Source organism: Orycteropus afer, unplaced genomic scaffold (assembly GCF_000298275.1).
Source record: "Orycteropus afer afer isolate SDZICR_OR568_19922 unplaced genomic scaffold, OryAfe1.0 scaffold00008, whole genome shotgun sequence".
NCBI lineage: Eukaryota > Metazoa > Chordata > Mammalia > Tubulidentata > Orycteropodidae > Orycteropus > Orycteropus afer.
This window is the reverse complement of record NW_006921595.1, coordinates 23,592,654-23,608,125: the sequence shown is the minus strand read 5'-3', so window position 1 is coordinate 23,608,125 and position 15,472 is coordinate 23,592,654. Positions and strand designations below refer to the sequence as shown.

At 36.1% G+C, this 15,472-nt stretch overlaps 1 protein-coding gene across 1 annotated transcript in view; it reads right to left on the bottom strand.

Moving 5' to 3' along the window:
• Positions 1-12,964, bottom strand: part of AGMO (alkylglycerol monooxygenase) — a 265,841-nt gene extending 252,877 nt beyond the window's left edge. Inside the window, exons 1-3 of the mRNA XM_007946666.2 lie at positions 12,839-12,964; positions 10,854-10,984; positions 326-477 (exon numbers count right to left, since the gene is read on the bottom strand). Coding sequence (XP_007944857.1) covers positions 326-477; positions 10,854-10,984; positions 12,839-12,964 — 409 coding nt within the window. The remainder of the gene's footprint in view (positions 1-325; positions 478-10,853; positions 10,985-12,838) is intronic.
• Positions 12,965-15,472: the final 2,508 nt, after the last annotated feature.

Genomic DNA, 15,472 nt, shown 5'->3' with positions numbered 1-15,472 from the left:
GGGAGCTGCTGCATTGTAAATTTTGGTCAATGACATGAGACAAAATATATGTGAACTGCTGTATGAAAAGTCAATTTACTCTGTAAATCTTCATCCAAATCCTAATAAAAAAAAAAAAATGTCCAATAATTTTATATCTATTTTTAGAGACTTTAAATTGTTTCCACTCAAATTTCAAAGTAAATTTTTATTAATCTTAATATTCTGTAAAATAAACTATTTAATTCACCAATTAATTCATTCAACAAATATTCACTGAGCACCTAATATGTGCCAAACACAGTTCAACATAAATTATCAGTTAAGGCATTGATTTGCAACTTACCATGGGCCATACGATGGAACCAATAGTAGCCAAAATCAACTCCTAAGAAGGTCAAATACCAAGTATATATGGAATCCCAAGGCAAAGTGAAGAGTCTATAGTTCTCCCAGATATAAATGTAACTGGTCAGTTCAATGCTCCTGAAAAACAGACTGGAAAAAAAAAAAATCAGAAACAAAGATTACAACCAATTTTAGATGTAAAACCAAACATTCTCTGACATCAAGTCAGATCCAACTCAGCAACCCCTCCTTGGGTTTCCGGTGTGGTATCACTATGGAAATAGATTGCCCAATATTCCTTGCAAGGAGAGGCTGGTGGATTTGAACCACCAGCCTTCTGGTTAGCAGTCAAATGACTACTACTCACTACGCCACCAGAGCTCCCTGATGTAGAATTATGCTACAACATTTTAGATAATGTTTAAAAATGAATTTATGTATATATATATATATATATATATGTAAATAATTTCTCCCTTCTACTTTACTTCATATTGTTCAATTTCCTTGCTATCAAAACTATGCCTGTGATGTTTCTTTTTTGTTTCATAAGCATGTTTCCTTTGGTTTCATGGATGTTAGCTGTTTGTCCTCTTAATTTCATTGGGATTAGGAAGATTAGTTTCTATGATTGTAATTACAAATAAAAACACAATGAAGGCACTTTATGAAGGATACACAAAAGGTAGAAAATTATTGGTAGAATTTTTTTAAAATGCATTGAAAACTTTTGATAAAATGCATTAATTCCTTACTATTGCTTTCAGATTAAAGTTTTTTCTGTATAACTCTATTCTCTCTCCCTTGCTTACTCTTTCACACACACACACACATGCACACAGATACATACACTTTTAATGTTTTTAGATTTCACATTTAGTACCACATTTTGGATTATTTTAGCATTTTATAATTCTTGTAAGGAATATAAACTAGAGCTTTCAAGAAGTAAGGGAATAACTCTCAGAAATAAAGTATATAAGCCTAGCTAAAATAAACAATTGTTATGAAAAAAAAAAAAAAACTGTATCTTGCTACCAGTTTAAAATTCTTACTTCAACAACTTTCAGAATTATACATAATATAATTCAGTGTTCTAAAGTCTAATTTATTTTCTTTTAAATATTCTATGATCAACATTGACAGTCAAGATAGTTTTTTCACTTTTCTAAATTTGTTCGAGTTGACTTTTTCTTCTCTATTTATCATTAAAATATAAAATGAATTGCTGATTATATCTAGTAAAGATTTATTTATAAGCCACTAACAAATTTGTGGCCAGAAACAGCAAAAAGTTAACCATTCCAATTTCAGATAAAGCTTGAAGAAGCAACTCAAATTAGTGTATCATTAAAATTTATCATTATAACAGCATTTCCTGTTACCGGGCCAGTGACTATGTACTAGTATGCTACTAGATCTTTAAGAGATATGAACCTTTAATTTTACTGTTCTTTCTACTTTAAAATTAAAGACTAGGTAGAGAAAAGACAAAAGTTGTCAAGGAGTCCATTTTACTTGGAACCACAATCAAGTAAAATAGAAGCAGCAGTCAAGAAATCAAATGACGAATGTAGTGCATTGGGCATATCTGCTGCAAATGATCTCTTTAAAGTGTTAAAGAACAATGATATCACTTTGAAGACTAATGTGCACCTGACCAAAGCCATGGTCTCTTCAATAGCCTCATGTGCATGTGACAGCTGGACAATGAATACTGAAGACAACAAAAGAATTGGCGCATTTGAATTGTAGTATTGGGAAAGAATATTGAATGCACCGTGGACTGCTGCAAGAATGAACAAGTCTGTCTTGGAGGGTATACAGCCAGAATGCCCCTTAGCAGAGGACAAGTGTGGCTGTTTTTAGACATGTAGAGAGAGCTTGACAAGTAGTCTGTGATATCCACACACATGTGTGTGAGGTCCTTCATGAGAGGACAGGCAATGGGCTCCCACACTGTTCTGGACTTTCAAGGAATCCAAGAACTTGGAATATAAAACCTGCCTTTCACATTGTTATCAAGATATATTTGTCAAAATAAGGGGATGGAAGAGATTTTATTTTACAGTTTGTTAGCTTGGTTGACAGCTTTTATTTATTTAGATTAGAGCTTCTTAACATCATCATTATTGTCATTGTCTATTAGATAACCCTTTGTGGTAAGGGCTGTCCTGTGCAAACTAGAATGTTTAACAGTATCCTGGACCTCCATCTACTAGATACCAGTAACACCACTGCCTATTCCAAGTGTGAAAACAAAGTTGTCTTCAGACATTGCCAAATGTCTACAGAAGGGAGTTGAGAACCACTACTCTGAAAAAATCTGATCCACAAAGAAAAATGAAAACTTAGAAGATGCAACACAAACTTGAAATAATCTACAGCTTCTAATGTAAGTTTTAGTTCATGGTGTCAAAGCAGATGAATTCATGGATTCATTCAATCATTCAACAGATTCACATTCAGAGCCTCCTAGAGGCCAGACAAGACTGAGGATGAATTGTTGAACATGGTAAGCATAATCAGCTGCCTCTTAAAAGACCCAACAGTACGATATCTGTAGTTTTAAGTTGCTATCTGCCTTGTCAGTTCCAGTTGAAATAGGCATTAAGATACTAAAAATCTCAAAAAAAAAAAGGAAAGAAAGAAAGAAGGTCTCTGAAAAATTTCCACTATAAAACAAAGAGAACCTGCCTGCAAATGAAATACTTTATTTCCTGTACAGGTGCCAGATCATGAGCAGACAACCAATTTATTATTCTGTCAACTGACTTATTAGGGTTGACACAAATCGAGCTGAAATATGCCTGACATGCTATAGTCAAAACTTTTTTTCCACACTTAGCCCGATGCCAAACTTTCCCTAAGGCAAAGAGAAAGTGGGGAGAAGCTGTGGAAGTTATATTCCCTGCCTTCTATCATTCTATCAGCAAGATTCATATGATCCTCTTCCATTATGTACATATATATATATATATATACACACACACATATATATATATATAAAATAAGCATAGAATGCTCACAACTAAAAACAATTCACCCATATGATACAGATGGGAAAGGCTCTGCAAAGCCCTTGATTGCAGGAAAGAGCACCTACATTTTAAAAAACCTTGCCACCAGACCTTGAATCATAAACCAAAGCACTTTCCTTTTTCTCCCCCCAATGCCTTTGCCCCCTCCTCTCAGCCTATGACTCTGTACTCTGGAATTCAAACTTCAAGTCTCTAATCCCCATCCTGTGGGGAGAGAAATATATAACATGTATTATATAGTAAGCTTACTTTATCACGTGGAGATGGAATATTGGATATCACAGGGGCTTTGCATTATCAAATAACAGATCCTTTTCTGTTGTTAGGTTTCAATGCTAGGCCAGAAAAATGATCTAAATATAAGGAGACGTTAGAATCCTCTTAAATGTAGCTTTCCTTCCATCTTCATATTTTCTGCATGAGTTTCCCAAAATAGCAATTTTCACTTAGATTTAAGGCATATCTTTCACTAAATGAAAGATAGCTTATTTCTCTACCTAGATGAGATTATTCCTTATATAATTTGTATAACATTTTCTTTGGACACCATTAGAAATTTGTGCTATGAATGTTGTAAAAAGCTGTTATGGTACTAAACTGCTACTATAATACTGAACCCCAGATTTTTTTTAGTTCATGTATAATGTTTAGATTAAGAATTAATCAATAAATTAGAATAAACATTATTTGCAGAGAATTACAAAACTAATTCATGGTTAAGCATTTTGGTTTGAATTTACTTACCACTGAGAGAAGAAATGTGGCCTTAGATATGTCTTAACTTCTCAGTATCTCAGGGAAGGAGCTCCAGTGGCATAGTGGGTAAGTCATTTGGCTACTAGCTAGAAGGTCGATTCAAACCCACCAGCTGTCCCTTGGGAGAAAGATGAGGCAATCTACTTCCGTAAAGATTTATGTTGTTGTTGTTGTTAAGTGCCCTGGAGTCGAACCCAACTCATAGTGACCCCTCCTTGGGTTTCCGAGGCAGTATCACTACGCAAGTAGATTGCCCTATCTTCCTTCCAAGGAGTGGCTGGTGGGTTTGAACCACCAGCCTTCTGGTTAGCAGTCAAGTGCCTTAGGCACTACGCTACCAAAGTCATGGAAAAAACCAACGGGGGTCTCTATGACATAGTCAGAATCAACTGGATGACTGTGGGTTTGTCTTTTTTGGCTTAATTTAAGATATGAGAGCATTGGGCTGAATGGACTCTAAAATTACCTGCTCTCAAATACTATTAGGCTCTAAACATTAAGAAAAACTCCAAAACCAAACTCACTACCATAGAGTCAATTCAACTCATAATGAACCCTCCTTGGGTTTCTGAGGTGTTATCTCTATGGAAGTAGATCGCCTAATCTTCTTTCTGAAGAGTGGCTGGTGGGCTTGAACCCCAGTCTTCTGGTCAAATGCCTTAGGCACTATGCCAGTCATTAAGAAAGGAAGTACAATTTGATAAAAAAAACTTCTTATTTCAAAATAATAAAATTTTAGAGCAAATGAAATGATAGAAGTATGTGCCAGGTATACATAGTAATCTGCCAATTTATTCTATTCCTTAACCATCATAGATCTGTGTAGGATCTGATAAGACCAGATTAGGTAAAACTGAGAAAAATAAATTAGATTTATTTTTATTTCTAATGATCTTGCCTTGTAAACCAGAAAGAAAATTAATGCTTAAGTAGCATCTTTATAAATACTCTTTAAATTTCAGAAAGTTATAAATATGTGGTGCTTGGATTCTATACACTGACTTTTCTCACAAATTTTGTTATTTTTTCATTTCAAAATCTCTTATACCTGCCCCAGTGACTAATACTGCCATCTGCAAAGCTACTGCCACTTTGCTCCATCTAGTGGAATATTGATTTTTTTTCCTCACTAACAGCAAGATACGTAATACAATCTCTACCTTCTACAGACAGATAGAATTTGTACTGCCATTTCTTCCTGTGAAAGTTGTCATTGCATTTATGAAATAGTCACTTAGTTCAATTTCTTTTTACATTTACTGTAGAACTATACACTTTTATTTAAAAAAATGTGGTAGATTTGGGACCCCCCAAAAAATGTAATATTCTTGATTTGGCAGAAAAATGAATACTTTATGGAATAAGCACCAAGTCTAGGCCAATAAGCACAGGAAATTTTGTGTTCCTTAGGGAAGATTATTCTAATAGCAGTCCCTAGAGTTAAACAATTAAAAGCAAACATAAAGTCTAATAAGATTTCTAAAAGAGAAGTTAAGAGAAAATGAGGCTTTCTCCCTAGCAAAAAAAAGTCAACAACAAACCAACATGTTTTTAAATTTTGTTTTCATCACTTGACACCTTTTTAATAACTTTCTATATTAATTAAAAATAATGTAAGAAATAAAACATCATTTTAACATTAAATAAGCCCATTTACTTATTTGGGACAGTGAATAAATGATTATTCAAGTCATCATCCAAAATGACATGCACATCTTTGTTGGAAGTCTGATGTTGCCTCCAGCAGTACTGTTGCCTCTGATGTTAAAAGCACAGTATCAAAACTCAGTACACAACTTTCCTTTACTTTCAGCAGAACCCCCCAAGAGTCAAAAGTATTTCAAAAAAATTTAATTTCCTCCTTTTTAAACATTTGTTTTTTTGGATGAATTGAAACTTTCTTGTCAAGAATGGAAAATTCCATAGCAGGCATAGCCAGTAAAACCGTGCATATATATGGGTGAGCGTTGCAGAGCTAGCTCTATAGTAAAAACTGGCAGTGACCCATGTATATTAAAAGTAGAATGTCCCCAACTTATTTGAAAATTTGCCTACTTACATTTTCCCTCCAACTTACTGCGATTTGATTTATAATCTGCTGTTTCAACAGAATAAATGAACCCATTAAAAACAAACCTACTGTAGATATTTATATCGGGAATAAAACTTCTCTAGGGAGGATGCAATTTATGGAAGCAGAAACATTGGAAGGAAGTAACAAATTGAGGTCCCAGATTTCTAATGAACAACTGCAAATTGAGTTCTGCTTAAACAAGCAGGGGGGAAAAAGATGTGATTATTTTTCACTCGTTAGCATTTAAGTCAGTAGCAGAATATTTCACAAGTTTTAGGGAAAAAGTTCTGAAAACAAAGATTTAGTAAATATTTTGTTAAGTCAAGTTTAAGTCTCTATAGTCACATATGGAAATAATTGTTACAAAGGCAAAATAACTGCTTATGATATACGATGTTTAATTTCGGTAACTAGAAATATCTGTCTATAACTTCAAGACTAGATTCTGACTAGAAAGACTGCCTACTGAATTTCAGAAGATCTACACAGATGCAGGCCTGTCCAAACTCTGGTACTTAGGACACAAAGATTGTTATTATGCATCACAGGCTGTCCTAGAAACAATATATAATCTCCATGATTCATATTTTCCCTTACATACAGATTTGAAATACAGAATGTATCTTTCTGGCAAGTCTTCAAACCAGTTCACTGTGGTCCAACCCCCAGCTGAGAATTTTGCATTTCTATCCCAGATATACTGAATCAGAATCTACATCTTAACAAGATCCTTGGAAATCTATCAAAATCACTAGCGATCTTGTTACAATGTAGATTCTGATTCAGTATATCTGGGGTGGAAATACAAATTCTCAGTGGGAGGTCAAACCAGAATGCCGTTTGAAGCTCTGCTTTCTTATCAGTAATAGTAAGAGTGTCACTAATTTTTTGGATATTTCAAATTTTACATAACGATGAAATTGAGATCCCCAAATCAACCTTGTTTTTTCCTCAAAGTCTGAATATAGCATTCTCATTGAATGAATCAGAAAGTAGAGAAACATGTTCAGGGTTTCACTTTAATTTCCACAACTTCTTTTCTCAGAGGCCACATGGCTATTTAGAACTATTACTCAAAGCAGAATTCTTCACAAATGGATTTACAATGGCATGCTGGCATTTTTTTTCTGCAAACATACATTTTAAGGAAGTGCCAAACCCTTGATGCTAGTGTAGAAAATGAAATTAGTCCCTCAGAGACGATACGATCAATGCCGTGTTAATCTAACCCTCAGCTGTTAATGATTTACACGAGGATTCCCCTTGATGCTGTGGCTTCAAGCGGAATATTATTTTAAGAGTTTCAGTGAAATTTCCCTTCTGTGTTCTTGCTGAAAGAGAATTGAGTTGAGTGGGTCCAGAGGATCAGCTTTCCTTCTCTGATTATACCTAGTTTTGTTTTGTTTAAAATAGCAACAAAACATACAAGAATATTTTAAAATTTCATTTTCAGAAATTTTCTTTACCAAGATCCTTCAGATAAAAGGTTATGAAACATAAAATCCTTTGCCAAACTAACAATTCTCATATTTGAACCTCTGTTCACACTTACAAGGGAAAAAATTTTAAAAAAAAGAGCAATCTTCTGTTTTTGTTCAAAATACAACTATACAAAATAGCCTCCAAAATCAAGTTCATAACCTTTTACCTTTCTCTCACAGGGCACCAGAGTTAACAGTTTGTCTTAGCTTAGGGAGTGTTAGAGGTGATGGGATGTGAAGGAAAAGAACTGCATGTACTGTCCCTGAACAACTGGTTTGTTTTGGTTTCTCTCTGTATTTCTCTCTCATTTTTATTTTTGCAAAAATATATATTTGATTGCCATTTGTCCTGGTAAAACTTTGTACCTTTTTCATCACACTGCTGAGCAGAAATATTGTACTAGGCATACAGTCTGTATTTCCAGTACTTACAATATTATGGTAAGAGAAAAAAATAAATTTACTTATAACCAAAGTCAAATTTGAAAAAGAAATGCTGAAGCATTCATTCATCTTTCTGTCTCCCTGAGCTATAATAACTTCATTCCAACTCAGCAAACTATGTGAGCATCATTGCACCTGAAGGGCACCTCTTTGATAACAACTTATTTTTGCCATCCATCAGTTGTTCCAATTTTTATAAACTTATACACTTAACTTTCTCAGAACAAAGCACAGTAAACAACAGGGTATTTTTCAATAACCAAATCTACATATGCCTTGAGTATGTTGAATGCATATGTTCTGTTCAATGGAGACATGGAATAGAGTAAATTGTATATTATTGTAAATATTTTTTATGAGCAATATGGGAATTAGCTGCATAAACCTTGTAATATTATCATCCTCTGATGGAATGCTTGCATGGTGCAGTTAAGTGCTTGACTGCTAACGGAAAGGTGGGTTCCGACTCACCCAGAGATTGCTCAGAGGACAGCAGTGGAGTCTGTTTCAAAAGGTCTTAGTCTTGAAAACCCTATGGAACACAGTTCTACTTTGCACACATGGGTCACCATGATTCAGAACTCACTTGATGGTAACAACAACTGATTATGACTACAATATGCAAATATATAAATTGTTTTTCAAAGAGTTGTTATTATTTGTTATATACCTAATAACCTGCCTTTTTCATATAAACATTTATGAGAGAGATTTTACATTAAGGTTTACTTTTTATATTAATTATTTTTATGCAAGTGTATATAATTATTTTACCTTTTCTCAAATAACTGTTTTAATTTCATTTTTAAAAAATTCACCTTGGTTCCCACTGGGTGGCTCATAGAAACATTCCAAAGCACTGAGTACTCATCAGAAATAAAGCTCTTAAAACAGTAAAAGAAGCAAGGAGTGGGTAACAGGAATGAGAACATTAAACAATGACACAAAGTACAGACTTCTAAGAGAATCTTCCCTCCTCCTCTGCCTCTTTGGTAAATCCGCACATACTGAAGATAACTTTCATTCATTGGTCTGTCATCTACACATATTTTAATTTAGTCTTTCCAAAAAGAAGTAGATCATTTATAATTCACTATTGGGTGCTCTGGTGACATACTGCCTAAGGCATTTATTTGACTGCTAACCAGAAGGCTGGTGGTTCAAACCCACCAGCCACTCCTTGGAAGGAAGATTGGGCAATCTACTTCCGTAGAGATACCACCTTGAAAACCCAAGAAGGGGTTGTTATGACTTGAAATTGACCCCACGGCAGTGAGTTTGGGTTTTTGTTGTTGTTGTTGTTGTTGTTGTTATTGTATGGTGAAGGAGCTCTTGTGGTATAGTGAATAGTGAAGGAGCTCTCATGTCATGGTGTAGTGGATAAGGCATGTGGCTGCTAACCAGGTCAACAGTTCAAAACTACCACCCACTCTGTGGAAGGAGGATAGGCAATCCACTTCCATAAAGATTTAGAGCTCGGGAAACCCATTGGACCTCACTATGAGTAGACATCATTTTGATGGCAGTGTTTTGTTTGTTTGTTTTTGTTATTATTAATATATTGTTAAGAAGCCCTGGTAGTACAGTGGTTAAACTCAACTGTTAACCAAAAGGTTGGTGGTTTAAACCCACTAGCCACTCAGCGGAAGAAAAATGAGGCAATCTTCTTCCATAAATATTACAGACTTGGAAACCTTATGGGGCAGTTCTACTCTGCCCTACAGGGTTATGACATATCAGAATCCACTCAACAGTGATGGGTTTTATTATTTGGTTTCTTCCTCACTCAATCTTATCATCAATGTAACATTCTAAGTATATTAAATATATTTTTTTGAGCATCTACCATGTACCAGACATAATTTTAGGCACAGGGGATATAATTATGAATACAGCAAACTTCTTGTTCTTGAGTTGCACACAAGCTGGGGGGAAAGTGACCAAAATGTCCTGTGACATTTACTGTATATGGAGTAAGCACCAGTTTCTGTGGGAGCTTAGGGAAGTAGTCCCTGCACAGGGTGCAGAGAACAGGTAAGGCTTCCTGAAGAGTGTGATGTCTGTGCTTGGACCTAAGAATTTAATTGGAATTGTCCACATAGATGGATTTCCATGCAGAAGGAAGCCATGTGGCATCTGGGCAACGACATATAGCACAGTTTGGATACAAAAATTTCAAGAAAGAAGATGAGAGGAGGAAACAGAGTCAAACCTGGAGAGATGAAAAACTCTGTAGGTCTGGAAACTGAACATTATATTCAGGGCAATATGGAACCAGTGAATGGTTTTCATCAGATACACATTACAGAAATGTTCAGCTGAAAATGGGTAGGACTGGAGACAGGAACACCAATTAGGAGATCATTATAGCAATCCAGAGATTTGTGTGACCTGTGCAAGGGAGAGGCTACCCCAGATTGCTATTTTATATGAAGTTGGTTGAGACAAAGTAAATTTTCAAAAGATAACTGACCATAACCAGGGCTGAAACTAGGGAGGGTACTGCAATTAGGCAGAAAATTTATGATTTCAAAACACTTGGTGGTCAGAATAAATAATATTTAGTGTATTATTTTTAGAACTGAATGCAAAAAGTCTAGGATGAATAAAAAATTATAATTTGAAATAAAGACAGGAACTGAATTCTGTGATGCCATGAGTTCCTTTTCACTCACATTTGGAAAACTTCAATTTATTCATTCACTTAGTATTGCTAACCATCTAAATCACCTTGGAAGCCGAGACAGAACACCAGCAGATATAGATGTCAAGGCACTATCCAGACGACCTGGTGGTTTCCCTTTGTAAATCCAGCTGACAATCAATTCAAGTAGCATCAAGGAAATGAAAAATGGAGTCGCCTGGAAAAGAAACTCCAATGAAGAAATGCAACCCTGCTTGGTATGAAAGCCTTCCACATTTCCTGATTATTCATTCCAGTGTGAAACCACACAGGGTGTACACCTATCCTAGAGGTCATTTCTGCCCAATGGGAAAAGAGGTCAAATTATTTTGTATATACACTTACCATGGGCCCAATTATATTATCAAATATGGAAATGAAATGTAACCATAGATATAACCATGATAATTGTACCAAAAAATTCATAAGGATAGGAAGGACATGCTTTCAGTTGTAACTAAAAAAAAAATTTTTAAAGTTAAATAATTTGAAGTCTAGCAACTATTATTATCTATGACTAATTTTAACTCACTTTGAGAAGTTTTCCTTAGAGATAAATGCAATTCTAGTTTTTCATATAAGAAGTACCCAAATTACATTTGACAAGAAAATTTAAACTGTTACAACAAACAATTTCCCTCAGAGTATTTCAGAGAATAAGGTGATATATATGTGTTTTTTAAATACCCACTACAAAAAAAAAACAAAAAACAAAACTGTGGCCCTGGAATCGATTCTGACTCAATAGTCGGGCTTTATTCATTCTGCTCGAATCTCATTTCAATTGTATTTTTAAGACACCAGTATTAATGACATGTTGTTCCTGTTGTTATGTGCCATGGAGTCAGACCCAACTCATAGCGACCCCTCCTTGGGTTTCCGAGGTGGTATCACTACGGAAGCATATTGCCCAACCTTTCTTCCGAGGAGTGACTGGTGGGTTTGAACCTCCAGCCTTCTAATTAGCAGTCAAGTGCCTTAGCATCAAATTGTGCTTTTGTTTCAATATAAATAATAATGTCTTGTAATGGAAAGTCTGGGAGCTCTGGTAGCGCAGTGACTAAGGCACTTGACTGCTAACCAGAAGGCTGGGGGTTCAAACCCATCAGCCACTCCTCCAAAGAAAAATGAGGCAATCTACTTCCATACTGATACTGCCTCGGAAACCCAAGGAGGGATCGCTATGAGTCAGTCGACTCCAAGGCACATAACAACATCAACAACAATGCGAGCTCTGGTGGTGTAGTGCCTAAGGCAATTGACTGCTAACCAGACTGCTGGTGGTTCAAACCTACCAGCCACTCCTGGGAAGGAAGGTTGGGCAATCTACTTCCTTAGCTATACCGCCTCGGAAACCCAGGGAAAGTTCACTATGAGTCTGATCTGACTCCATGGCAGTGCATGTAAAGATGTGAGTATCCACTTGTTTTTTTTTTTTTCCTTAAGAATATCAAAAGAAGGAGCAATATCAAATCCTGAAAAGAATATAGGTTTCACTCTAATTTGAGTGTTGATTATGAGTTTTGAAGTTCTCTAAAATGAACTCCCATGAACATTTTCTCTGTCTTTTTTTTTTTTTTTTTTAATTGGCCTGAACTAGAAAATACTGTAAAAACAACTGTAAACAGGGTGAGGAACTTCATTACTCAGGTTCTAGATATTTCCACTTCCAATCATAGCCAGGAACCAAAAATGAAAAGTGCCTTTGAACACTTCAGAATTTCAAAGAAAACTTGGTTCAAGTTCAAATTTTGGAAGTCAGAGTTGTACTCAGTCAGGAATGATCCTTCATTCTACAGAAATAATCAACTGAATTAAAAAAGAAATAATTTATTGTGAGGTGGTGTCCATGTTTACCATTTGAAAAACAAAAATTTTTATGAAGTCTATCGGGCTACCAATAGGTAAATGGGCAATGCCATAGGGTGTAGCAATTTAATAATTTGAAGAATGAAAGTGAGCAAAACGCCGGGATGTTTTTCACTTACTCCTTATTAAGACTAACAGCAAGCCTCTTCCCACATAGTCTCACCTTTTCTACGTAATTGGGCACCTCTTCTAAGGTTTGGAATGACGTTTCATTGGGCTTCATCATGTAAAACATCACGCGGACTCCCTGAGAAACGGTCACATCCTGTTGAGCTCCGGCGTTCCTCATCTCTGCCCTTGTCTGATTCCCAGCTGGAGAATATTTGGGGTTCAGTGGTTGTAGCCAGAGGCACAACAAAGAGGACGAGATGTGCAGCACAAAACAAGCGCTTTGTCAGAGAACAGCTAGAAACAGAGCTCCGAAGAGAGCCGGGAAAACAGTAGATTCCGTGTAGCTAAACAGGAAAATACAGGGATCAAGGACCAGAGAGTTCAGAGTTCAGTGGGCGGACACTCTCCCCGGGGAATGTGGGGCAGGGCAGGGGAATACTCAGCTAGGTGTGCCCCAACAGTGCAGTTTGCCTGCAGCTAAAGCAATCCATCACTTTAAAAAAAAAAAAAAGGAAAAGAAAAGGAGAGAGAAATGCAAAAAATGCCTTGCAAAAGGAATAAAAGAAAATGTGATCATACAGGTGAAAGAAAGTTCACTCTGAGAAAGTGGGTGGAATCTCAAGTCAAATTACATAAGGGAAATTCATCTTTTTCTCTCTTTCAAAATTCATATTGTGTTCCAATTTTTAGTTTCTTTACAGAGTTACATTTCCTGGAAATGCTCCAATCTTATTTATTAATATTTTGCTTGGAAATCAGTAAGCACTGAGTATAATGCTAATTATTGCCTACGTGTTTTTGGATCTGAATCAGCTTAACTTCAAATGTTCTCAATTCAACCAATTTAGGAACATTTGGTTTACTATTGATTAATGGAACTTTGACTACTCACATCCTATCAATTTTTGTAGCTTATGGGGACTCCCCGATTAAAGAAGGCGGCAGATGTTGCTGTGATGCCTCTCCTTTGTTCTAGGAGGAGCCAGAGGGCATTTGTTGATTACACGGCCAGTGAGCCTGCTGAGTTTATCAGAATAACTTTCAACACTTCACCTAAAATAGTGGCCACTCCTCCAAAGGAAGGTTGGGCAATCTATTTCCATAGTGACTGCCTCAGAAACCCTAGGAGGGGTTGCTATGAGTAAGATCTGACTGGATGGCAAACAACAACATCTTTTAACTATCACCTCATCTTTTAAAAATGTATTTGTAGGTTTAATTAAACTGCTAATTCATGATTGTTCAGAAAAAATCTAGAAACTGCGGACAAGCAACAAATAAATTACTGCCGAGAGACAATATTAACATTTTGTTATATTGAATGTAGTAAGTTCTGCTATAAAGCAATATATATGTGTTCCTAAAAATCACCATGCTTTGAAACTTGTACAATAAAAGCCACAGAGTTCATGGAGAAAATGGGATTAGGATGCAATACCCTCAATTTTGTAATGACCCTTCAGGAATTAAAAGATCAGAACCTAATAAAAACAGTAGCATAGTTTTACATATGGTATATGATGTGATGGTTAGTAAAATGTGATAACTTGGCCAAGCTATACCCATAGGCCCAAGTCTATAATTTTTATGGAAGCAGACAGACACATCTTTCTCCCGAGGAGCAGCTTATAGTTTCAACCCACTAATCTTTCAGTTAACAGCCAAGTTAACAGCCAAAGGCTTAACCACTGCACCACCAGGGATCTTTTGGCTAGGCTATACCAAACCAAATCCACTGCTGTCAAGCTGAATCCAACTCATAGCAACTCTATAGGACAGGGCAGAGCTTCCCTTTAGGGATTCTGCAGCTCCATAGGGTTTTAGAAGCAGACTGTCACATCTTTCGTCCAAGGAGCAGCTGGTACATTTGAACCACTGACCTTTTGTTTAGCAGCCAAGTTCTTTAACCACTGCACAAGCAGGGCTAGGATATAGCACAGAGTTACTCAATGAATTATTCCATTACATACCTAAGTGTTGCTGTGTAAGAAATTTGTCCACGTGGTTGACATTTATAGTTAGTTGACTTTAACTAAGAAGATTATTATTGACAATGTGGGTGGGACTCACCCAATGACGGGAAATGCCTTAAAAGCAGAAGCTGAGATTTATCTGATGAAAAAGTACTGCAGCATCAGCTCCTTCCAGAGAGTTTAAAGCCTGCCGGTCTGTCTTACTAATTGCAGACCTTCCAGCCCCTGCAATCAAGTAAAGGCAAAGCCAATGCCAATTCCTTGAAATCAATGTCTCTCTCTCTCTATATGTGTGTGTGTGTGTGTACAGGTATATGTGTGTGTATGTATATATGTATATGTATGTATGCATATATATATATAAAACAAAAAAACAAACTCACTGCCATTGAGTCGATTCTGACTCATAGAGACCCTCTTTTTGTTTCCAAGGGAATAAGTCTTTATGGAAGTAGATTGCCCAGTCTTCCTTCCACAGAGTGCCTGGTGGGTTTGAATTACTAGCCTTTTGGTTAGCAGTCAAATACCTTAGGCACTATGCCACAGCAGGTCCATATGTATATATATGAATATATGTATGTGTGTGTGTGTGTGTGTATACATATAGGCGAGTGGGTATGTGTGTGTCTGTGCACACACATACAGAAACAAAGAAGAACAGAACAAATACATACCTGTGTGTGTGTGTGTGTGTATATATATATATATATATA